At 34.3% G+C, this 27,376-nt stretch overlaps 2 protein-coding genes across 3 annotated transcripts; one reads left to right on the forward strand and one right to left on the reverse strand.

The window, feature by feature from the left end:
* Positions 1-388: 388 nt before the first annotated feature.
* LOC149494839 (uncharacterized) lies at positions 389-1,637 on the reverse strand. The gene is made up of 3 exons (XM_089724439.1): positions 1,544-1,637; positions 1,463-1,488; positions 389-814 (listed from the first exon to the last, which is right to left on the reverse strand). Exons 1-3 carry the CDS (start codon positions 1,635-1,637, stop codon positions 389-391), a joined length of 546 nt encoding a protein of 181 aa, XP_089580565.1.
* Positions 1,638-19,175: 17,538 nt separating this feature from the next.
* POLD3 (DNA-directed DNA polymerase) lies at positions 19,176-26,393 on the forward strand. Of its 2 annotated transcripts, none has more exons than XM_012219172.4 (8): positions 19,176-19,434; positions 20,378-20,433; positions 20,520-20,644; positions 21,477-21,636; positions 23,950-24,386; positions 24,514-24,978; positions 25,367-25,496; positions 26,099-26,393. In XM_012219172.4, exons 1-8 carry the CDS (start codon positions 19,366-19,368, stop codon positions 26,223-26,225), a joined length of 1,569 nt encoding a protein of 522 aa, XP_012074562.1. In that variant the 5' UTR covers positions 19,176-19,365; the 3' UTR covers positions 26,226-26,393. The 2 variants fall into 2 exon arrangements, with proteins under 2 accessions (XP_012074562.1, XP_012074554.1); XM_012219164.4 differs by having other exon boundaries at positions 19,177-19,434; positions 24,505-24,978.
* Positions 26,394-27,376: the final 983 nt, after the last annotated feature.

Below are 27,376 nucleotides of genomic sequence, written 5' to 3' on the forward strand. Positions count from 1 at the left end.
GTGATGGTGGTTGAGGAGGTGGTGGTGGTGGGAGTGCTGGAGTGATGGCGGTTGAGGTGATGGTGATGGTGATTGAGGTGGTGGTAGGGGTGGTGGAGTAGTGGTTAAGCAGTGGTGGTGGTTGTGGTGGAGAGGTAGCATTGTTAAATAGCCTTAAATGGTAAAGCTTTTATGAAAGTAACTTGATGTAATTGGTATTACATGTCCTTGATGCAGACAATACATGTTTTTTTGATATAATGAATATTACATCAATATAAGTAATGAAGATTACACATGTAATCTTCTTTTTTTTTTTTTAAATTCAAAACTGGCTTTATTAATTAATTAATTAAATCAAAAGCCAATACATTAGAAATAAAAGATGGATGGTTAAACTCCCAATCCACTAAATAGACAAAGAAACAGATGCTCGAGCTAACAAATGAGCTACCTGATTCGCTGGTTTTTTAACAAAAGACACAGAAAATGATGAAAACTCATTTAAGAGAGTTTTACAATCATGAAGAATGGAACTAAAATAAGAAATGTCATGAGAAACACTTCGAAAAGCTTGGACCAATAGTTGAGAATCGAACTCAATATCAATTTCTACTATCCAACCCTTCCTTTTTAACCAACTTAATGCTTCTCTAAAATCCAAAGTTTTTGCAATCAACGCATTAGCCATAGAACCAAGGGCCATCACTCCACCTCCCACACAAGCACTTGCATGATCTCTTAAGATCCAACCACACCTAGCAGACCTTGACTCTAACAGGAAAGCTACATCAACATTTAACTTGAGTCTAGTAGCGATAGGAGGGGACCATTTCTAATATAGCAGGTTGATGAAGATGACAACGCAATTGCAAAACCCGACCAGCCTAAGTTTGTATTCACTCATGCCTAAATTGCATTGCCCTTTTGAAAACCACTGCTTCACTAGGTGAACTTTGATGCCAAATCCTTTGGTTTTCTGCTGCCACCATAACTCCCAAGCAATGTGAAAGATTATAGCTTGATCATCCAAAGAGCTTCTTTGAAACACCATTAAAAACTAGTTAGCCACATTCTCCATTACACCCCACCATCCAATAAATTTTCTCCTCCATATTGATTGAGCATAATCATAGAGCTATATAAAGAATGAATAATAGATTCTGTCTCACAACCACAGGTGGGGCAAATGACATCAACCTCCATATGGCGGGCAGCCAGATTTGAATAAATAGGAGGGACATTTGACATGGCATGCCAGACAAAATTAGAGATTTTTTTTTGGAACATCCACTTTCCATAATTTACGCCAAATATCCCGATTATTTTGAGCAGTAGCTAGTTGAGTGGACTTGAACAAATAGTAACCGCTCTTAACAGTGTATATCTCTTTAGATTCAAAAGACCATAGCCAAGAGTCATTATGGACCGAAACTGATAAAGGAATTTTTAGAATGGTAGCACCTCCTTAGAAACAACAAACCCAAGGCTTTAGAATCCCATGCTTTCCTGCCATGCAAAAACAAGTTAGAGACTTTAATACCCTTAATTCCAAAATTGTTACCTGATGAGACTTTAAACTGAGAAAGATTTGGAACCCATGGGTCAGAAAAAACTGATATATCTTTCCTATCACCAATATGATGAAGAAGAACCATTTTCAGCAGTGCTTGAGTAGCTCGAATACTGGACCAAATAAAGCTTGGATTATTTCCCTTTTCTGTTTCTAAGAAAGAAGTATCTCTAAAGTATTAAGTTTTATAAACCTTAGAAATACGAGCGGAGGGATCATTAATAAAACACCAACTTTGCTTTGCTAGTAAAGCTAAGTTAAATTCTCGTATAGTTCGAAAACCAAGACCCCCTTCTAATTTTGACTTGCATAAAGCCTTCCAAGCAAGCCAATGAACCCAGAACTGGAATCTGTATCTCCTTGCCATCAGAACATGTTCATAGCCTTTTCTATTATATCACAGATACCTATAGGTAATAGAAAAATCGACATAAGATAGTTCGGGATAGCTTGAATAACTGTCTTGATTAGCACCTCTTTCCATGCCTGACTTAGCGACTTTCTCTTCCACTTATTTAAACAAGTCCAAATTTTATCAAGAACAAAATTAAATACCTCTCTCTTGTTATGACCTACTACTGGCGGCAAACTGAGGTATTTAGTAAAAGAATGAACCTGTACCACTCCCAGTAATTGGCAAATATTGCACTGATCTTCTTGAGCTGTGTTGGGGCTAAAATGAATTTTTGATTTACTGTAATTTACCTGCTGTCTTGAAGCTTGTTGTTACAACGTTAAACAGTGCTTGATCACATAAGCTTCAGCAGTGTTGGCTTTAAAGAAAAATAGGGAGTCGTCAGCAAAAAACAGATGTGAGACTGTAGGAGCCCCACGACCTACCCTATAGCCATGTAGCTGCCCCTTAACTAAAATGAGGATAGAAGGGCCGAAAGAGCCTCAGCACACAAAATGAAAAGGTATGGTGACATAGGTCACCTTGCCGCAGTTCGCGCTCTGGCAACACTAGACAAAAACTACGACCATCATGGTAAAAACCATAGGAAACTGAAGTAATTACAACCATTATTTTTTCCACCCAAGCCTGATAAAAACCCATCTTTAACATCAAATCTTTCAAAAAACCCTACTCAACTCGATCATATGCCTTGGTCATGTCCATTTTTAGCGCTACAAATCTCTTCTTTCCACTATTCTTCCTTTTGAGCGAGTGCATTACTTCAAAAGCGATCATTATATTATCTGTGATAAAACGACCTGGCACAAAGGCACTTTTGCAATTCGGAGATCACCATTGAGAAACAAGCCTTTATACGGTTAGTTAATGCTTTACAAACAAACTTGTCAATAACATTACATAAAGAAATTGGCCTTAAATCAAATACAAGTTCAGGGTCCTTCTTTTTTGGAATTAAAAAAATAGTAGTCTGATTATTCCCTGGTAGAGACTGACCTAAATTCAAACAAGCAAGGGAAGCAGAACTAACCTCATCTTTAACAGTATCCTAGAAATGTTGATAGAAAGCCGGATTAAACCCATCAGGCCCAAGGGCTTTATCCGGATGCATATTGAAGATAGCCTCTCGAATCTCGTCTATGGTAAAATCCTGTTGAAGCCAATTATTTTGATCTTCAGTCACGCGACACTCCACACAGTCCAGAATCGTATTACTATCACCTGAATCAAAGGTAAATAACTCCATAAAATAAGAAATAATAAGATCTTGCAAACCTGAATCCCACCCAACGGGACCCATTGGAGTCTCGCAGGAAAGAAAAGTTGTTCTTCTTTTTGCGATAAGAGGCGATTTGATGGAAGTACTTCGTATTCGATTCCCCATAAAAGAAGCCAATACTGTTTAGGTGCTGGCGCCAATAGTCATCTTATTGCTTAAGGAGTTGTTGCTTTTGCTGCTCGATATAGCTGAATTGAATTAGCATCCATTTTCAATTTATAACGAGATATTTGTTGACGGTAATTTTGCACCTTATCTTTAAAACTCTCGCTGCTTCTTCCTACCCCCTATTCTTCTAAAAAGGCTCCACATCATGCACTCTGATCCTTGATACTAAGACCCACTCCTGACCTCCATGCCTCATGGACAGTCTCCTTAAAATTCAGCTCACGAAGCTAGGAGTTTTCAAAGCGGAACGGTCGGGCAGAATACTGAATAACAGTAATGCCAATATTTAAGAAAATGGTCCAGTGATCACTATTAATAGTATCGATATTATAAAGAGTAGCATCAAGAAAAGTTTACCGCCAGCCCGTTGAAGTCAGCGCTTGGTCTAGTCTTTCACAAACCCACTCGCTAGAAACCCTTCCTCTCTCCAATGTAAAATGATTACCTTGGTATATCAACGAGCCCATATCTTTTCGCAGTAGACCGAAAGCCATTGATGAGCTAATAAGGTTGAGGGATACGACCTTGTTTCTCCCTATGCAAAAGCATGTCATTAAAGTCTCCAGCCATTATCCAAGGGAGGGGAGACTTGTCCTTCAGCGAAATCATTAAGTTCTAAGATGCTTGCCTTGGAGAATGCTCAAGGTAACCATAGAACCCAGTGAAACGATAAGGAGGAACACCTTCGACAGATATTTTAACATGAATATTGTAACATCCCTTCCCGGTCCACCCGTTAACCCGAATGAACCGAGCCGAGACGCTACAATCTGGTTGAACCTATGTCCTGCCATGCGGATATCATACTGTATGAAAAATATTAATATAAACTACTCCCAATTACACTCTAAACTTCCAACGTCTCCAAAGAATCATCATAACACAATAACACTTTATATATCTTTTCATAATTGTATAAATCCTCAATAGCATTTAATATCTAGCAATTAATTTCATTCAGAATCTATATCAAGTTTTTCATGACCTAATCATACCAACTATAGTAAACTATTTCATCTTCAATCATTTCATAAGTATTATTCTTATCTCCAACTACTTACACCAAAATAATTACATGTTTAAATTATATTTACAATCACATAAGCTCTAACAAACATAATAATTATACATGCCATAAATCTTAATACATGCCATAATTCTTAATATTACAACTCTCAATCTACTATGACCAAGTTAGTCACTTCTGCTTTGAACGTACTCCTCAAGTCTTCAAGTATCAACCACGATCTTCAACCTACGCGTGATAAAAATCGACGCGCTGAGTATAAAACTCAGTGATGCTCATAATTCACATACTAAACAAAGTGCGATGACAACTAACTTAAAATACAAATTTCAACGTAAATGTCTCTTTATAACAACGAATAAACTTCTAATTCATAAACATCAATAATTTAGTTCTAATTATCTCATAACTCCTTTACATGAACCTTAAATCACACCTTATGATACTATCATGATCTTACCTGCTGTTCATTGTGTTGTATGAATGAAATCAATAAACATGTAAGATTACATAACAGTATATGTTCATTGTCTTACTTGCTATTCATTATGCTGTATGACTTATGCACTTTTAGTCACATCATATAAGTTATGATTAATAACATCTCATGATTGTATGGCTCCTTAAGAATTAAATAAGTAAACTTGTAAGCATATATAACATGATACTTTCATAATCTTACCTGATGTTCTTTATGCTGTATGAACTCTGCAACTTTGATTAAACTCAGTGAATATCACAATGAATGAAGAAACATATAAGCACATACATATGTAGAAATAAACATTTACTCACATATGGAATGTAAGCACACATATCATGATATTTTCATTTTCCCTTAATGATCTTTCTTGCTGTTTAGTATACTGTATGATTATGCAATTTGTAGTCGATATAACTGTATAGCTCCATAAGGTTATAGTGAAACCAAAGTGATAAGAAAAACTATATGAAACTGGATGAAACTGTATGCTTGGCTGCTATGGCCTGTATAATCATATCCACTCAACGGCCTGTAGCCGGAGAACCAAACTGTATGGGGCGCAAATCTGCTATTCTATGTCGCGACATAGCCTTATCTACATGGTTTCTACCTAACCTCAATGAAGCATATTAATGAAATGACAATAGATAAAACAAAAGCAAAGTAACTGTGTCATAATTTGCATGCTTGTGTCATGTTATTTTCACACCATTTGCATGCTTGCATTTGTGTTTATACATGTGTTCATGTTGTTTTTTTTGTTTTGTTTTAAAATGGTTGAAGACATACAAGTTGAGAAAGGAATACAATTGCATAGAATTCATAACTTCATACACCATTTCACATCATTTCACAATTGCATAGAATACAATTACAAGTTGTGTTTACCTCATTTCACATCATTTGCATGCTTGCATGTTGTTTTGATACATGATTTAATGTTGTATTTTTGTTGTAAAATGATTGGAGGCATACAAAGTGAGCAAAGGAATCCAATTGCATAGAAAAAGAAGTCCAAAAGTGCATGAAAACACAAGTCGCGAGCGCGCCTTGCAAGGTCGCGAGCGCGTAAAGCACCAAATGAGAGACAGTGAGTTATTGGGCACAAGTCGCGAGCGCGGACTTGAAAGTCGCGAGCGCGGACTTGAAAGTCGCGACCGCATAGAGTGCAAAATGAGAGACAGTGAGTTCCCAGGCCAAATTCGCGAGCGCGCGATGAAGGTCGCGAGTGCTTACAGGCCAAGGGCCAAGTACGCGAGCGCACAAATGAAAGTCGCGAGCGCGTACAGTGCAAAATGAGAGTCAGTGAGTTTCAGGCACAAGTCGCGAGCTCTTCATGCAATTCGCGCGCGCGCGTCGCGTTTTCCAGCCTGCACTGTCTGTACTCTTTTGATCATATCTCTCAATATACAACTCCGATTTGAATGATTCAAAAACCCATGTAAAGATAACACATAGAGGAACAAATAACTCTTCTATGACACTTCCTAATTCCATCATTAAATAGGGTTAAAATCAAGATGAAGTTACTGGTAAAATTTCCAGCAAGCCCTGTTTCAGCATAAACTTACTATTTACTTCACTTATTCAATACCTCCCCTGTTCTCCCCTGTTTCTCACCATTACCAGTCCTCCCACTCAACATGAAGCAATATTGTCTCATTAGCAACACACCACACAATTTCTCATGCAAAGAAAATGGTAAATGAAAAGAGATATCACACCTTTACGCCAATAAGCTTAAGCTCTTCTTTTAGCTTCCTTCTACCTTTGGCTCACCTCTCCTATACAATAGAGTTCTTATAAATTATCTAACAATATCACCAAATGAGTCATGTATGAAATTCAAGAAGGTTTACTTACTTGGATAGAATAGAAGTTGAATTAATGCTTAACTCCCATTAAAATCTTCACCACCATTAAACGTGATGGAGAAAGGAAAGTGTAAGAGGAAAGTAGAGGAAGAAGAATGAAGATAAGGATGAAGAAATGAAAATGAAATGGAATCCACGGGTAGTCTCTAGAATGTCATTGATTTTTATGTGAAAATTACCAAATGGTACCTCAAGTGTCAAAATGGTACAACTCAATACCTCAACTTTATACTTTAGTGAAATCAAGTCTTAATTCTTATACTTTGATCTTTTTGTTTCCTTCAAGTAGGTCCACTTCTTTTCCTTATTTCAATTTCATCCCATTCTAGCCCACTCTAGAATCTAATGGATCGAACCGGGTTTTGGATCAGGCCGACTCGACTCTAAGCAACGACTCGATTCAATAGAAAAATGGGACGTTACAGTTCTACCCCCCTTAAAGAATTTCGTCCTCGAAATTCGCTTACATTAAACACTTACAACTCTCATAATAGTTTCCAACTCAGATTCTTCGTTAATCGGCTAGCACTCACTAGCCTTATGTTCTCCACATGATTCTCCCAAATGAACATCCATACTAGCTAATCTATCCAATCCATATCAGCACTCAATCCAAAGACCTATATACCGCCCATACCAAACATATCAGTATCTCATAGACATATCATATCATACACATATCATATCATCATCTCATATACATATCAAGGCATTTCATTGCAATAGCCTATTCAAAGATTTGCATACAATAAATTCTCATAAAGCATGATGAGATTATAGAAACATATCCTGAGATCATATAATTTATGTTCATAACTGTATGAACAACTTCATGTCGTCATGGTATTTCTTCTCATCCACTGTCATGCATATATACATATAATCATACATGCATACTTGCAAGTTCCACTCAAGAAGAAAACAAAATGAAACGAAAGTTCCAAATGTTAATACATGAAAGTAATTATACACAATCACAAAATTATGCAAATCATGCAATGTGCCATATAGATTATCTCAACTTGACCATTTATCCATAATGATTTGGTAGTCCCATCCAAATAGAATTCACTAGGTGATAGCAATTCCACCCTTCTTCTTTTTTTTTTTTTTTTTTTTTTTGAATTATAGATAGCTCACATAAATCTATAAATCATCCATGACTTATAAATACTTCTATTAATGATTAACCAATCATTTCTGTCTGAAGAATGATCACTGATAAAAACTTGATCATTTTGGCTCAGAATTTATTCTCATATGCACATAGTGAGATCAACACGAACCACAATTTGTATATATTCATGAACTCTCACAGGATAGTAAGTCTGATATTGTATATACTCTGATGCATCTTTACTTCTATTTCCATCAAATCTTAATAACCATGGTTCCTAATTTGTCACAAAACTCTGACTGATTATCATCTCATTTAAATCTTCCTAATTCATACTCCTTTACTTCTGTAATTGATGCTTTTCTTAATCTTAATTCAATACCATGACTAGATCCATTCTTACTTACCTAATTTCTTGGTATAACATCAATTCAATAGTTGGACAACTATCTTTCCATGCCCAATGTCATTCATCATTTCACTTCATCATCATGGTCCAGTATTTATATAACATAATTATCTTCATTTGGTGTTTAGGAGTCATTTACTTCTCTTTTTTTTTTTTCGAATCAGAGAATCTCTCAATAAACTTACAAAATATCTAGAATTCACCAAATATTTTAAACCTCAAAAACTAAATCTTGTTGAATATAATTCATACTTATACCATATTAACCCTCAAGGTGCTACAATTCATACAGCTTCACTACTAGGCTCATCAAGAGTTAAATAATTGACTTCATCCTAAGAATCACCATACTTTTCTTATAACCATAGTACTTTATATGATTCCTGATAGTCATACATTTGCAAAATAGCTGATGAACACCACAATATACTTGACTCCACCAAATAGTAAGTATTTCTCATAAATGGAAATCACTTCTCATAAATGGCTTGAAATAATGACATTAGTTCTTATGAAAAATACTCATCACCCATTCTTAGAGCAAATCACATCAAATCATTCATCATTAAGATCATTTATGTAACTACACCAATGAATATATGTATATGTGTATTCTATCCAGCAAAATGCTTATCTCAATAGTCATAATATATTCCATTAACCACAATCATGTAAACATCAATACTCTTCGTAAATAGATTCTAATGTCCTTAAATCCGAATCAGTTTGTTTTCTTATTAGATAATACTAGCAACTCATCCTCAACATACTCCTTCCATAGGCACATGTACACACATTCATGCATTTTATGCATACATTTCACAGTCACATCATTTCACCTTTAGACTCTTAATCATGCATAACTTAATATAGCTTTTTGCGTACACAACCATACAAGGTTACACTACATCTTACATCTGTATATACATATATGTTATTTTCATGTTTAAGTCATAACCCAATATACTTCACAGCTCATGAATCTATACAAGTGACTTCATTGTCATTTATAAAATAATCTTTTCATTTATCAAAACTTTAGAAAACCACACTTGAAAATTTAAAATATTGTTATTATATTTTTTTTTTCCAAGTGTTTAGAGAAAAGAAGAATTTTCATAGAAAAATCATTTGTTCAGAAGCAACATAAACTATGCTTCTTCTGGAGTCAACATGAACAAACATTTTTACAAGTCATTCATGCTATCACAATCATGGATAAAAATCAGTTTCAAAATACATCTCATAATACTTATAACATTGAGAACTCATATCAACTCACGAAAGTACACAAATCCTTAATGCCTCAATAATATTTCATCTCCAATAACCACTACAACGAATTCCCTATCCATTATTCTCTAAGCATATCCTCCATGAATAATGGTCTAAAAGGATATAACCAGTAATCATCAATAGGAACCTCAATATATACTCCACTTACCACGACATCATTCTCCAATGGCTGGTTGTTTCCAATCAAACCAATATGGCATGTCTTTAACTTAAATTACTCATACTCTCACTGCAAAACAGATAACTTCCTACATAGATACACATATAGTCCGAGAACCGCCTAAACCTAGGCTCTGATACCAAAAATTGTAACATCCCTTCTCGGTCCACCCGTTAACCCGAATGAACCGAGCCGAGACGCTACAATCTGGTTGAACCTATGTCCTGCCATGCGGATATCATACTGTATGAAAAATATTAATATAAACTACTCCCAATTACACTCTAAACTTCCAACGTCTCCAAAGAATCATCATAACACAATAACACTTTATATATCTTTTCATAATTGTATAAATCCTCAATAGCATTTAATATCTAGCAATTAATTTCATTCAGAATCTATATCAAGTTTTTCATGACCTAATCATACCAACTATAGTAAACTATTTCATCTTCAATCATTTCATAAGTATTATTCTTATCTCCAACTACTTACACCAAAATAATTACATGTTTCAATTATATTTACAATCACATAAGCTCTAACAAACATAATAATTATACATGCCATAAATCTTAATACATGCCATAATTCTTAATATTACAACTCTCAATCTACTATGACCAAGTTAGTCACTTCTGCTTTGAACGTACTCCTCAAGTCTTCAAGTATCAACCACGATCTTCAACCTACGCGTGATAAAAATCGACGCGCTGAGTATAAAACTCAGTGGTGCTCATAATTCACATACTAAACAAAGTGCGATGTCAACTAACTTAAAATACAAATTTCAACGTAAATGTCTCTTTATAATAATGAATAAACTTCTAATTCATAAACATCAATAATTTAGTTCTAATTATCTCATAACTCCTTTACATGAACCTTAAATCACACCTTATGATACTATCATGATCTTACCTGCTGTTCATTGTGTTGTATGAATGAAATCAATAAACATGTAAGATTACATAACAGTATATGTTCATTGTCTTACTTGCTATTCATTACGCTGTATGACTTATGCACTTTTAGTCACATCATATAAGTTATGATTAATAACATCTCATGACTGTATGGCTCCTTAAGAATTAAATAAGTAAACTTGTAAGCATATATAACATGATACTTTCATAATCTTACCTGATGTTCTTTATGCTGTATGAACTCTGCAACTTTGATTAAACTCAGTGAATATCACAATGAATGAAGAAACATATAAGCACATACATATGTAGAAATAAACATTTACTCACATATGGAATGTAAGCACACATATCATGATATTTTCATTTTCCCTTAATGATCTTTCTTGCTGTTTAGTATACTGTATGATTATGCAATTTGTAGTCGATATAACTGTATAGCTCCATAAGGTTATAGTGAAACCAAAGTGATAAGAAAAACTATATGAAACTGGATGAAACTGTATGCTTGGCTGCTATGGCCTGTATAATCATATCCACTCAACGGCCTGTAGCCGGAGTACCAAACTGTATGGGGCGCAAATCTGCTATTCTATGTCGCGACATAGCCTTATCTACATGGTTTCTACCTAACCTCAATGGAGCATATTAATGAAATGACAATAGATAAAACAAAAGCAAAGTAACTGTGTCATAATTTGCATGCTTGTGTCATGTTATTTTCACACCATTTGCATGCTTGCATTTTGTGTTTATACATGTGTTCATGTTGTTTTTTTTTTTTTTTTTTAAAATGGTTGAAGACATACAAGTTGAGAAAGGAATACAATTGCATAGAATTCATAACTTCATACACCATTTCACATCATTTCACAATTGCATAGAATACAATTACAAGTTGTGTTTACCTCATTTCACATCATTTGCATGCTTGCATGTTATTTTGATACATGATTTAATGTTGTATTTTTGTTGTAAAATGATTGGAGGCATACAAAGTGAGCAAAGGAATCCAATTGCATAGAAAAAGAAGTCCAAAAGTGCATGAAAACACAAGTCGCGAGCGCGCCTTGCAAGGTCGCGAGCGCATAAAGCACCAAATGAGAGACAGTGAGTTATTGGGCACAAGTCGCGAGCACGCACTTGAAAGTCGCGAGCGCGTAGAGTGCAAAATGAGAGACAGTGAGTTCTCAGGCCAAATTCGCGAGCGCGCGATGAAGGTCGCGAGTGCTTACAGGCCAAGGGCCAAGTACGCGAGCGCGCAAATGAAAGTCGCGAGCGCGAGAAGTGCCAAATGAGAGGCAGAGAGTTTCAGGTGAAAGTCGCGAGCGCGCAAATGAAAGTCGCGAGCGCGTACAGTGCAAAATGAGAGTCAGTGAGTTTCAGGCACAAGTCGCGAGCTCTTCATGCAATTCGCGCGCGCACGTCGCGTTTTCCAGCCTGCACTGTCTGTACTCTTTTGATCATATCTCTCAATATACAACTCCGATTTGAATGATTCAAAAACCCATGTAAAGCTAACACATAGAGGAACAAATAACTCTTCTATGACACTTCCTAATTCCATCATTAAATGGGGTCAAAATCAAGATGAAGTTACTGGTAAAATTTCCAGCAAGCCCTGTTTCAGCATAAACTTACTATTTACTTCACTTATTCAATACCTCCCCTGTTCTCCCCTGTTTCTCACCATTACCAGTCCTCCCACTCAACATGAAGCAATATTGTCCCATTAGCAACACACAACACAATTTCTCATGCAAAGAAAATGGTAAATGAAAAGAGATATCACACCTTTACACCAATAAGCTTAAGCTCTTCTTTTAGCTTCCTTCTACCTTTGGCTCACCTCTCCTATACAATAGAGTTCTTATAAATTATCTAACAATATCACCAAATGAGTCAAGTATGAAATTCAAGAAGGTTTACTTACTTGGATAGAATAGAAGTTGAATTAATGCTTAACTCCCATTAAAATCTTCACCACCATTAAACGTGATGGAGAAAGGAAAGTGTAAGAGGAAAGTAGAGGAAGAAGAATGAAGATAAGGATGAAGAAATGAAAATGAAATGGAATCCACGGGTAGTCTCTAAAATGTCATTGATTTTTATGTGAAAATTACCAAATGGTACCTCAAGTGTCAAAATGGTACAACTCACTACCTCAACTTTATACTTTAGTGAAATCAAGTCCTAATCCTTATACTTTGATCTTTTTGTTTCCTTCAAGTAGGTCCACTTCTTTTCCTTATTTCAATTTCATCCCATTCTAGCCCACTCTAGAATCTAATGGATCGAACTGGGTTTTGGATCAGCCCGACTCGACTCTAAGCAACGACTCGATTCAATAGAAAAATGGGACGTTACAAATATAGTTAGAACTATAGCCAAGAAGTGCGCAGGTTGACCTATCCTTCCATAATAGCGCAAGCCCTCAGCCATGACCCACTGGACTTATCATAAAGACACCTTCAAAGCCCAACACCCTCTTAACTCGATTCACTCTATCCCATCCAACAATAGTCTCCATGAGGAACAAAATTTGGATTTCTTAATGGACATAAGGTCCTTCAATTCTTGAATTGTACATGGATTCCCAAGCCCATGACAATTCCAAATTAGAAAACTCATTGGGCCGGGCGAGCCTGGGCCACAGAACCCGCCTAAAACTCATTTTTTGGACCTGATTCATCAGTTAAAATATTTACTAGGCTAGGTTTGAGATCTTGCCGACGTCATTTAGCATCATAAAAATCCATCTCAGATTCCTTACCATGCACAACCACGAGATTTTTTCTCAAATCCATCATAGTATCCCCATGCAATAAACTAACTTCCTGATTTACTAGTAGTTGACTAAAATTAGTTTCCTTATGTTGTTGGAGATCAACCTCCTTAAGACTTTCCTTGTCCCAACCTGCCATGTCAATAGCACCCATCGTCGGTTTTTGAACCCACCTCTCACCCAACTGCGCCACCTTCCTCCCATCCACTCTCAACTATGGACCTCAAGCAAACTGCTCCTTGGTTATTGAAGGATAATCAAATAGCTTCACACATGAACGATTTGAGTGACCCAACATTCTGTAGAAGAAACAAAAGGTGGCAAGCGCTTATATTTGAAAGTAACCCAAGCCCAGTCACCACTTAGTTTCTTGATCTGTAACCTTCGCCGGAGCTGCTTTCTAACTTCAAGGCAGACCTTAATTCTCATATAATCATACCACATGTCATTAAAGTTCCTTGGATCAGCTTCAACATATTGGCCAGTTGCATTATTAATGTTCTTAGCAACACGTTCAGATATGAAACCAAATGGTAAATCGTGCACCTAGATCCAAAAGTCCACCATTTTCAATTCAACCTGTCTAGGATTCTCACCATCCTTAAGTGGGTGGAGAATAAGGAGATTCTGAGAGAAGCTCCAAAGACCACCTTTCAATACCCTATCATGATCTATCTTATGGCAAAACTGGATTATGAAAGCATTATTTCCTAGCTCCGTATAAGCTAATCCTTTCACCAGCCTCCATACCATCGTCATAGTATTCTTGAACACTTGAAAATTAACCGGCCTCTCCATTAACACACGCCAACAATACACCATTGCCGCTCATCTAGAGCAACCTCTTCTTGTTCCTTCTCCGCACCTTCAGTCACCATAACCCTATTTTGATTTTCTTGTAACAAAAGATTGGCATAAAAGTCCTCCAAACTGGGACCTGGACTTGGAGAACTGACGATGAAACCTCACAGGAAGCAAGAAAGAAAATGAAAATGAAATAAATTTGAAACTTGTCACACGAACAAGAGAAAACTAGGAGCTTGTCATAAAAACGAGAGAACTATATCAATTGTTTTGGGCTAAAAAATTAAGATTACAAATGTAATTTGAATTACATTACATTGTTCAAAAAAAGTCTAACCAAATAATTTAATCAGTCATGTAATGTAATTCTCATTCCGTGGTTGATTATATCATACTAAACATGGCCTAAATTCATTAGAGTAGAGCCGAAATCCTTATCTTAGAAGTTAGTCTAAACTTAACTAATTGAGTTGAACTCCTTCATTCCTCTTCTATGGAACCCATCCCACTTCACTACCAATAAGTTATCTCCTTCAATTAATTTCTTCTTATTAGAACTTGCATTTAACTAGTTTAAGGTCATTAGAAGATATCTTATATAAAATTCAATGGTTTTAGATGAATTATATGGACTTAGGTGTGTGTTTGGTTGGTAAGAAAAGGTGAGAAGGTTCAAGAAAATCAATGGTGGCAAGAACAAATGAATGGAATAAACTAAGTTTCAAACATCAATGGAACATCTTTTTCTTTTGTTTCTTTTTTTCTTTTTTTTTTCTTTTCTCTATTGTAAAGAAACATAACTAGAGCATGAAAGAAACTTTTACTTATGATTTGGACCGAACCGAAGTGGGCTTCCTATATATCTCGAGATTTTGAAAGAACTTTTTAGTAATTTTTAAAAATTTGAGAATTAGATCCACATAGTTCTAATTGCAATTATGTGATTGATTGATGCAAGATTGTAGTTTTTACTGACCTAATTCTTGTTCTTATAGACTGAGTGGCTTGTGTTGAGTGCAACTTCGTCTTGAACAAGTTTGACAGTGGGTGGATTCGATTTGTTAGAGCCATGGGCTTGCAGTTGTATGATCAGTGTTGTTGTGCGATGGTTGAGCATCTGAGGTTCATGGTCTTTTCGGGTGTTGTATTTCTATTATAATCTCCTGGATATTAGTCCAATATTTTTCTTCTTTTTTTTGTTAAATAATTATGAACAATTATGAAGTTTCTAATTGGGACTTACATGTTAATATCACAAGGTTTTTGTATTATAAATAAATGTGTGCTTGAATGGTTCTGCTTTGTAATTTGAACACATATATATGCTTTAAGATGCTGCCTACATGATTAATTTGCTTAATCTTTAAATTTTTTATCCAACTCTAGTGCTTAACTCACTATCTAAATTCTATTAACTAATGAAATTAACATAGATGATTTTTGGTATTTGATCAATTTTTAACAATTATGTCAAATATTGATTTTTATTCATTAGTCTATGGATGAGACTTAACTCAATTGCCAAATACATAAATTTGACCTCGAACTTTGGTCGATTCTCTTTGTGGCTCTATAAACTTTCCCGAGATTTACTCCTCGCCAAAATGAATAATTTTGTAAGAGTTCAATTATGATTTTGTACTTTTATATTTCATTTAAATTAGAGATAATTATTATTAAAATGTGAAGTATAAATCCACGATGAATCCCATGTAAAGTTTAAAGAGATACAAGAATAATTATCGAAAATGCATGGTCAAATTTATACATTAGGCCAACCTTCAATTTGATAGCTAAGTGCATCTTATTAGATTTGTAAAGTTAAAACAACCTTTAAACACTCTAGTTTTTCATTCTTGATAAAATAATTTTACCCTAACTTGATTTGTAAGGTGATTTCACATTTTATATATTAAATCTTGGCCTAATGTATAATTTTACCTCTGAACTATTGTCATTTCTCCTAATGGCTCTTTGAACTTTGCAGGAGTTCTATTATAACCATGTACTAACAAATTCTTTGGTAACCATGCCTCACGCTACAAAGTGAAAAAAAAAGTAAAATACAGGTGCATTAAATTGTAATGCACGTTAAAAAAAATATTGATTGTAGAAAAATATTTGCTTGAAACTAGATGGGCCCAGTCGCTTTCACTAAAAACACCCTAAAAACCAAAGTCTAATCTTTGAAAATAATCCCTAAACGCAAACCCTAATAATTGTTCCTCCTTTACTTTGCTTTCTTTACCTATCATTTTCTCTCTGTATACACCGCCTCCGCCGCCGCCATGCGGCTAACCCAGAAAAAGAAATCAATATAAAGGCATAAAAAAAATTGTCTTTCTCTTCAAAATTGTGATTTTTTTGTCATGCTTGATAACAATGGGGACCATTTAGATTTCAATAATGTATTTTCTTATTAGCTACAATTTTCTTGATGAAGATAATGATTGCGTTGGTCTTGATATAGCCGTGATTATTAGTCTAAAAAATCCTAGAAAATTAAGAAGTAGATGCAGAAAATTTTTCACATCATACCCATATTTTAAGACTTAAAGCCTTACACGGATTGCATTTGCATATAATTAAATAAATCTAAATTTAATAAGAATATAAAAGAAACCATCTTGATTACTAATATGCTATTAAAAACAAATTTAAATAAATAATAGAAGCATGGATGCAGAAATGAAGCGCACCCATAACAATTAAAAATAGAAGAAGAAGAATGACACTGTGTATGAGATAGATTTTGAAGAGAGAGACATTGTTCATGAGATCAATTTTGAAGAGAGAAACAGATAGGTCATGTTCATGTCACGATGGACATTCACGTGGTAAAAAAAATTAGTTTCACTCTCCCAAACGTGATTGAATGCACGCTCTTCATTTAGGTCACGATAGAATTTTCACAAATTTTAAAGGGCCATTAGGAGAAAGAATAATAATTTATGAGTCAAAATTATGTATTAGACCATTAAATCTTTGAAATTTAATTATCATATGAAATTTTTAATTCTTATTTTGTTTTCATATTAAATATTTCGCTGATAGAAAAAGATTAATAAATTTGCGAAACATTATCAACAGATTCATATTAGAGTGCTTTTGCCTTGACTTTTCTTTTTTTCTTGCAACAAAAGCTTGCCTATACTTATTATATAATTCCTTTTGGGGCCAAATAAATTGGATGAGGGCTCTAGTTTGATTGACATTGAAGCATGCCGTCACGACGTGTATACTGGCGCTTAACCCCTCTTCATGTCAGATTTTTATTATCTTTTTATTGCTTTTCAATTTTCTTTTTTAAAAAAAAAAAAAAATTTGATGGAGCATTATTTGCCCTCTACCCCATGAATTTCAGAAGGTCCATTCTTTTATTTGTTAGGCCCACATTTTTCTTGTTTTTGTAAGGACATGAATTTAAGTTCAGTAGACCAAGTATTTAATGTTGCCTCTAATTTATCTCTAAAAAAGAACTTGATAGCCCTTTTTTGAAAAGTAAACAAACCTTTATCACTAGGTAGCAAAGAAAATGAAATTCAAAAATTTTTATTCACTTTCTACATACCCTATCCCTAAAAGGCAAAAATGACGATTTAAGTACAGTAAATGAAAATGATGTGAATGATCATGATTCTTATAACATCACTCAACAAAAAGGTCAAATGTATGATTTTATAGTTGTACATTATGAAAAAAATTTTGTGGCAACCGAGTTTTGCTAGTGACTTATTATGTTTATAAAATTATAAACTTGGATAAGATTGTACCCTTCTCTACATTAGCAACAATAGCCTTTTGGTGTTCTTGGCATTTATTAGCAAAATATTCACTTAGATTTGTGGTTAGTATAGTTTTTGGAATAATAATTTTTAGATTTTAACTGTCTAGTAAGTGTTTAACCGATTTAATTTTACAAGTTCGAGTGTTCAATAGTATAATTTTTGCAAATTAAAGTACTTAACGAGTATATTTTTATAAGTTGAAGTGTTTAATAAATCAAAGTAAAAAATTGAGAGTGCTATAAGATTTTTATAGATAAAGTACAATAGTGAATTTATGCTTTGGGGGAAAATAAAAACAATGGAGCTTTCTCAGCAAATTAAAAGTTGTTTCAAAATGGAACATTTCCAAAATATAACAATCAAGCAAAACTTTCAAATTAGGATGAGTTACATATTAATGAATTTGAATCTAACGAAATCTATAACAAATGGCACAATCAATTCCCCAAAATTTGAAGTGATATAAATTTTTTTTGCTAAAAAATTACATAAATTGTAAAAAGTTGATAGTAAACACTTGACTTTTAATAAATATTTTTTTAGTTCAATTCAGTTTTTATAAATATAGTTTGGTTTTAATTATTTTTTTTTATTCAGTTTAGTTTTTATGAAGTTGAAAAAAATGAGGTTAAAACCGTTAATACAATAATTAAAAATTGCATCGAATCAGTTAAATTAAATTGATTTAGTTTGGTTTTATTATATAGTCATTTTGTTTTAATTCAATTCATAAATTAAACGATTAAACATTTACCCTCTAATTTAAACACTTAATTATAAAGTATTTTATTTAAAAAAATAAAGAAAAATTATAATATTCATATACTATTAGTGTTACTTAATCCTTCTTTATATGAAAATGTATTGTTTTGTTTATAAAAAAATTAAATTGCATTATGTTGTTGATTTGGTTTACTTGGGTCATTGGTTTAGACGCTCAACAAGATTGACGAAGAAACCTTATAACATGATCAGCACAAGCCCAAGACCAAGCCCAAGCTCAAGCCCAAGATATGTTATTCTCTCAGTCACATGAAAAACACGTGACTTAGATACCTCATACCACGACAAAAACCAATCTCGCTGTACCCAAAAGAAGAAGAGGAGAGAGAAAGAGATTGAATGGCGGGAAAACGAAAAAGGGTGACTTTAGAGAGGGAAAACCAGAAGCTCCTGTTACTCTATTCATTCAACCACTACACTTTCTTTTGATTCCAGAAAAAATTTCAAGGGAAATAATAAATAAAATAGAAAGAACAAAGGATCAGAGAGAAAAACATGGCGAAAATAGAAACCCTAGGCATACTCGAAGAGATCGAAGCTCTTGTTTCTGATAAACTTCAAGTGGTAACTTCTGATTCTCACGCTTTCTATCTGATTCTATTCTTTGAATCTTTTTCCCCAGTGTAATTTTCCCCATCCATGAATTTGGAACTGTTAAATTCACTTTTGATTAATATCTTACTTGTAAGTGGAATTCTCACTGTATATGGTTTTAGTTTTCAGTAATTTAATTAGATTTACTGGATTTTTCAAACAAATTTTTCTGCTTTTAGGAAATTAATGAAATAAGAAGGAATTGGTGTTTTATGATAAGGGACTAGGAGTTATTATGTGCGGAAATCTATAAGTGAGTTTCTTATCTAGTTTGTTTTACGAATTCCCTAAGTGCGTGCATTTTTATGAGAAGAAATTAGACCTGTGAAGTGTAATCATGCAACAACAACCCATTTTTCAATGCGAAACAGAGCTGATATTGAAATATATATTTGTTCTTTAATTCTTTTGCGAAGATTTGAACTTTTGGAGTGAAGAGATTTGTGGTTTTGTAATTTGACTTGATAGTGTGATTCGTGTTGGTGACAATGCAAATAGACACACACACACACATATATATTTTGGGGTTGGGGGGTGTGGGAATAAACTTTATTCTCCAAGAATTTTCTACCATTGCAGCCATTAGATGCCAAATTTTTTGGACATGCATAGTGCCTGCATATATCACGTTCACATGAACATTACAAACTATGCTGCCATTAAGTTAAGTTTAAATGTGGCTGGACAAGTTCCAAACTTCAAGGTTTAACCAAACATTAGTATGTCTGTCAATTAACTCACTTCAATTACCAAACACATTGATTGTTGCATATGTTGTTTCACTTATCATGTTCTAAATATAAATGGGAAAGTTTCATTTAACTTCCATGTGGATGTCTCGGGAAACTTAAAATTCTGTGTAAAGCTACAAATATTATTGTAAGCATTGCTTCTACAATACTTTATTTTTCAGGTTTCATACAAGTGGTTGAGTCGCAATTTTTTGGTGTCATCAAATGTTGCAAAAAGGTATTTTTCTTATTGTGATAATGCTGATAGTCCTTTTCTTTTTTGCCCCCCATTATGTGTCCAATAAAAAGTTGGTCTGTCCATAGGTTGCTTCAAGAGTTTGTAGAGCAGCATAAAAGTGGTTTGGAAGTTGTATATACTCTGTCTGGCTGGTTGAAGAATGATCCTCAAGGTTACCATATCAGGCTTGTTTCTGGGACCAAACTTGAAGGTCAGCATTTTCTTTAGAGTATCATAATATTTCACTTCTGCAATGTTGTTATTGTTGGTTGTTGTGGGAAGAGAGAGATCTCTGCTATTCCACATACCACTTCACAGTAGGTAGCCATCGACATCCTACAGATGGCATATTTTTCTCTAACTGAGTTTGTGCATTGTTCTTCTTTGCAGCGTTTCATGCACATTTATAAAGTTAGGGCATGCTTAGCATCATGACAAGAAATTTGATCTAATATCCTATCAAATCTCTCTCTCTCTCTCTCTCTCTCTCTCTCTCTCTCTCTCTCTCTCTCTCTCTCTCCCTGTTTGTTGATTTCTTCTTATTGCTCTCCATACCAGGTGGGACAGGGTTGGATTAGGTTAACTATAAGTTATTTCTCTCATCTAAATATATTTGGTAATTTCCTATTGGTTTTATGCATAGATCTTAGGTCAACCTCTGTGTGTTTAGAGCTTTTAGTGTTGACTTCCTTTCTTCTTCAATTAGGCTGCAGAATTTTTTGTTGCAAGTTATGCCAAGAAATTGCTACCATATACTAAATAATTGTAGAAGTGCAGATAGAATATATCGAAAATCAAACAATACCATGTTGTTTTAGAGCCCAATAATTAACTACTTTGATTTTGGATTGAAGTACTATTCTTTTTCTGGTCCTGCTGATAGTGTATTGCATTTACAAACCATTCAGGGAACTTTTGGTTAAATTATTTATTATCTTGTTGTGGTGGCTGCTGGTTGTTCTGTACTGTTTAATGTATGTTAACTTTAACAAACACCAGAAAAAGGAAATTGACATCAAGCTCTCTTCTGAAATTTTTTGCAGACTCTAAACAAGACTTTGATGGCAATTGTTCAATTCATGTCTATAGTGTGCAAGCTGCAATTCCAAAGGACGCTGCTGCACTTTGGAATGATGAATTTGTACAAGCAGAAGAGCTTTTCAGGCAGCCTTTTGCAGCTGATAATTGCTTGAGAGATAACAGGTATGGTTCTGCATTATAGCTCTTTCAATTTATAGTCCTCTATTAGTTTCTGAGAGCTAAAATGTTTATTATTGATATTTTAGTTCAAAGAAACTCGTCTTGTATACGCTACTAAATTGACAAATGTGATTATTAATTGTTAAAAAAATTTGTATCTCTTGTTATGATGACTATGTTTAGATATCGACAAAATGAGAGCATGAATTCTTAATCAACAAAGCCTTTAGGAGCTGAGCATCCCTACAAAAGTCTTAATCTCAAGCCAATTTGGGTCAGTTACACGGATACATTTCTTCCTTTCTGTTCAGTTTTGCATAAAGTCTTTAGCAAGACCTAGCCTATGTAGATCTTTCTCAATCACTTACTCTTTGTCATTTGGGTCTTCCTGTCTCATTCCTAGCCTCATCTACTTTAAGGTGCCATATTTTCCTTGTAGGGGCTTTTAGACAGTCTCTCATTTTTTTTCCTCAATATGTAGAATTCGTACCTTCTCATGAATTCACTCTTTTCAAATTCTGTCCAATCCCATATGACCACGCATTCATTATACTGTTCTCATTTTTGAGACATTGATTGTTTTTCTTTGATTTTTCTTTACTGCCCAACACTCACCGACTTATGGAGCTAAGCATCCTTGCTAAGACAATTCTTAAAGAACAGACATAAGTAGTAAGTAGAACATTCCACTTTGAAAGGGTTGGGGAACAGTCATCAAGATAATTCTTATAATGGCAGGCTGTAGGGGGAAAAAAAGCGCCAATGTTGGCAACTTTATCAATCATGAGGACAAGGTGTCAATTGGCTTTTGCCCGAAATGCTTTTTGCTTGCAATTGGTTGTTCTTCTTTTGGGCCATGAGTTTGACCTTGTAATTATGTTATGACCTTGGGAGAACCGCACCTCAAAACCTAGCCGTTGAGGTTGGAGAGTCTAAGTTCATCTTAACCCCACATTGAAATCCAATGCTTTCAAAGTGGGATCCAAGACTTGTCATACCTTGTCTTGCAACTAGGATCCTGACATCCCACCATGCACCGCAGTCTCGGTGCTGACGTCAAGTTGGCTTTGTGCTGAGATGGTTGTGTGCTAGGTTTTTTTCCAAGCCTTGGGCGAACACTACAATACTGATGTCACCGTCTAGTCCTGGGTGAACACTACAATTCCAGCATCACCACCCGTTCCGCAATATTGCAACTGGGAGAAGTGGTGGTTCCCTTTGATTCTAATTGTTATGACCTTGGGAGAACCACACCTCAAAGACTAGCCGTTGAGGTTCAAGAGCCCAAGTGCATATCAGCCCCACATTGAAATCCCAACTTCTATTGTGAGATCCAAGTCACATCCCATACCTTGTCTTGCAACCAGGACCTTTACAAATTATCTAGTTATCTATGTGCATGATGTGGCTGTAGATATTGTTCCTTTTTTTTCTGGTTTTAGGTTGGGGAGTAGGGGTGTGAGAGAGAAAGGAGCTGTTAATTGTCATAAGGTGTAGTCCAAATTATAAGTTCGTTATACTTCTTCAGGTATAAAAAAAGTTATGTGGTTACTTTTCGTGTTTCTGTTTACTAAGTTGAAGTTATGCCCTTTAGAGGAAGGGGAGGAAGGGGTCATCAGGGAAATGTCAAGAGTACACTTATGTACCTTAAAAGGCAATCGGTATCTTTCAAGGAAATAATTGGCTGGTTATATGCATCAAAGTGTTAATATTTGCTTTGGTTGGGATGGCAGAACAAAACCATTTGATTTTTGTCTGTTCATGTTGTGCGCTTAGCAGAAGGGTGATATGTTTTGATCTTTTCTTGGCATGATTAAATAGTTAGGCATGCAATGAAGTCATATATTCTCATAAAACAGCATGGATGCCCCTTCTTATCATGGATCATTTTTTATTTGGAAACCTAAAAATGATGCTTTTAGAAGTTTTATTCCTTGGAACTCACTAAACTTGAATTTGAACTTCTCATCTTCAGTTTTAAATGTATGCTGTTAATTATTGAGGGCAGAAAAACATCAAGATGACATCAATTCCTTGTTCATTGGCTGTTATATTTAGGATGGAATATTGTCTGAAAACAAGCATGATGAATCTATGTAACCCATTGAAATACCTGCCACATACACTTGGACGTGTACTTAACCCTTTTGTTGGGATGTCTGAGGCAAGCTCAAATAGTGGTAGGATATATTCTGATTTTACCTTCACATGTGTTTTGAAATTCTTGTTCGTGTTCACATTTGCATTTCTCAATAGTTGCACTTGTCGCAGATGGTTTTTTTTTTTTCTCTGATGTATTAAATTTTCTTTTATCAGGTTTTGTGGGGTTCGGAACCCCTTTGTTAAGCGCAATGTTGATGGAACTCCTGTAAGCAACGCAGCGGCACAGAACCAAAGCATGGGAATCTCAGGGCCATCCAAAAGTAATCTTTCCAGTGAAAATAATATGGTTCTACTTGCTCACCAAATTAAAGTTGAGCAATCAGGCCCAAAGGTTGGCCCGCAATCTTCCAATTTGGTAAAAGATGTTAAAATTGAAAGTCTTGGGAGGGGAGTTCATAATCAGTCCTCCAAGCCCCATTCAGACAGAGAAAAAGCCCATCCCAATCCTTCTAGTGGAAAGAATGGCCAGAGTGATAAAAATTCCAATGAAAATGGAGGTTCCTTGGCATCCTTGTGGGGTCGTGCATCAGCAAAGTCAAAACCCAATTCTGCACCTGCAGAAAATAATAGTCTCATTTCAAATCCTACTGGTATGGTATGATGTGTCATTTTTTATGATTTGTATGTAACTTATGTTACACAATTTAGAGCTCTTTCTTATGTGATAATTCTTTTCTGATTTTTGGATTGGCTTGTTGATGTTATTAGTTGGTGCAGAAGCTCAAATTTCTGCCCATGAAGCAATAGAGGATCGGAGCAGTGATGATGAGGCTCAAGATGTCAATTTTAAGCGAGCATCTAACGGTGATGGTGGTAGAAAAAGGAGAGTAGTTTTTGATTACTCAGACGATGAATATGAAGATGCGGTCAGCCTAGCATCACCAGATCTTCCAAAGGGGAAAATCGGCAAAACTTCTCCTGAGAAACCCAATTTCAATGACCAAATGGAAGATAAACCAAAGGTTAAGGAAGAGAAATCAACTTACGCAGCATTTAATCAAGTTGTGAGGGAAAAATCTTCAGTTTCGAGCAAGAGCAACTCTAGAGACTCCTCTAAAGAGAATATCCATAGCAGCAGTACTGGAGAAGGTGTTAAAGCAGATATAGTTACAAATGGTGCTCCAAGTTCACCCAAAAGGAGAAAAGTATTGAAGACTCACATTGATGCGCGTGGTAGAGAAGGTATAACCATGCTCAAATGCTTCTCAATTCATAAATGTCATCAATGTTAGAAAAGTTGCTTCAATCTATTTTTCCTCTCTTTTGTTTTGGTAATACTATTGTTTCCTTTCCATTCAATCCTTATGTTTCGGTGGTATTCGATTTTATTCCTTTTTTTAACTTTAGCATTCGGTACTAGTGCTCTAAGTCAGTGAATCCCATTAATATCAGAGGGATGTGCAATTCTGTCATGTTCCGAGATGAATGATTAGTGGAACTTTAATGAACCTGTGCAAAAGTGCCTTGTTTGGATGGTCTTCTTTACAGCACGATATGCTCTGCGTTGTTGACCCTAATTTCTTGTTTCCCTGAACAATTTACATTAATGAATCTCTTTTCATTGTTGCAGTAACTGAGGTGGTCTGGGAGGGTGAAGAGACAGAAACGAAGAAAGCAGAAAGGGATGCAACAAAGAAAGCAGAAAGCGATGCAACAAAGAAAGCAGAAAATAATGCATCTATCAATACGGTCAACAACAGGTTTGAAATATTACAAGAAGCATAAGAAAAGTTCCCTTACTTAAATTAACTGAAAGTAATGATGATGAAATTAGCTCACTGCATGACATGGATGATAAGCTTTGCAAGTTCATCTAATAAAATTATATTTTGATTAGAATCAATGTCATACTGTATGATAAAAGAAAATTGATCAAAGAGGCTGCCTTTCTATGAATATATATCCATGATTTTTTTTTCCTGTTCAACTCAACCGTCATAGAATTCTATTGCTTACAGATGTTTGATCAAAGTTCTGAGCATAGTGTCATTTGGGATTTGGTAAGCATTGCGGAAAAAAAATGAAAAAAGAAAAAAAAATGCAGCATAGGATTTTAATTAATCAAGTTATTGCTTACAGTTTTGATAATCTGAGAAAGGTTTAGTTTAGCAGATGATTTAAGCAATGAAGAATGGATATATGCCTATTCTTATTTTCCATATTGTTTTGTGGTCAATAGCACTTCTACTGTAAAAGTACTACTGATAAAAGAATGAGATGTATTATTTTACCTTAGAAAGGGTATTATAATCATGTAATTATGTTTATGACTTCACCATTGCTTCCTGCTTAAAAATTTCAGGGCACCTGCAGCTAAGAAGTCTGGGGCATTAGGTTCGTCCAAGACAGGAAGTAAAACGGGGAACAAAAAGGGAGTAAATAAGGACGCTAAGCAAGGCAATATTCTATCATTCTTCAAGAGGGTTTGAAGGTAAATAGGGAGCAATGTTCTTATAACTTTTTTTTTTTTTTTTTTTTTTTTTTGTTTTTCTGAGAGAAGGGGGGGATGGTAGGTTCAGGCCTTAGGGCAATTTTTGATGTAGCATATACTTATGTTTAACTTCTATATTAATATCAATATTTTTACATTTTTGGCATTTCTTTTAGCTTTGGTACATTGGAAATGTTTTAAAAGGGATGGGATCACCAAGGTTTGAACCTTTCATTTAGAATATCTTAATGGAATATTTTAGCATTCTATGCACTGTATTTTTGTTGCAAAACTATCCAAGCGTTTTGATCTTTCGCGGTCTGAAAATTGGTATTAACTGGGACTCAAATAATATGGTTTTTTAGTATATGCAGCGGGTTGAAAAATAAGTGAACGATTTACACTACTTTTTATATATATATAAGATTCTAATCGAGTTAAAATGGAGTTCAAATATTAGTCAAAATAATTTATTTTTTATTTTTCATAAATAAAATATTATATGTATTCTAGTTAAAAATTTATTTTTTAAAAAATATATCCAATTAAATCATGGAAGTATATTCTTTTTTCTTTTTTATCTCTCTTTTAATTAAATAAAATATTTTAAATTATAATCAAATATTTAAAAATAAATTATAAAAATTTTTAAATATCTTATTGTCATATATATCTATAAAAAATAAATCTAAAAAAAATAAAACTTAAAATTCTTAAATTCTTAATTATCTGTATGTTAATTAATAAAAAAAATTATATAAAATAAACATTGTATCCTCTCAAAAAAAACCCTCAATTTTTCCTATAACTGTACTTAAAAAAAGAATATATTCTTTTTTATCTCTCTCCTAAATATAATATTATGTATATTCTATCTAAAAATTTAATTTTTAAAATTCTCTCTATATAAACCCTCAATTTGACCTACCACATGAGAAAAAAAGAATATAGTTTTTTATTTTTTCTCTCTCCTAAATATAATACTCCTATTATGTATATTCTATTTGAAATTTTATTTTTAAAAAATATATCCAATCAAATTATACAAACATAAATAAAAAAGAATATATTTTTTTCTCTTTTTATCTCACTTGTAAATAAAATATTTTAAATTAGAATCAGAATAAAATTGAAATATTTAAAAAATAA

Source organism: Jatropha curcas, chromosome 7 (genome assembly GCF_041381405.1).
Source record: "Jatropha curcas cultivar XTBG-Jc1 chromosome 7, XTBG_Jcur_1.0, whole genome shotgun sequence".
NCBI lineage: Eukaryota > Viridiplantae > Streptophyta > Magnoliopsida > Malpighiales > Euphorbiaceae > Jatropha > Jatropha curcas.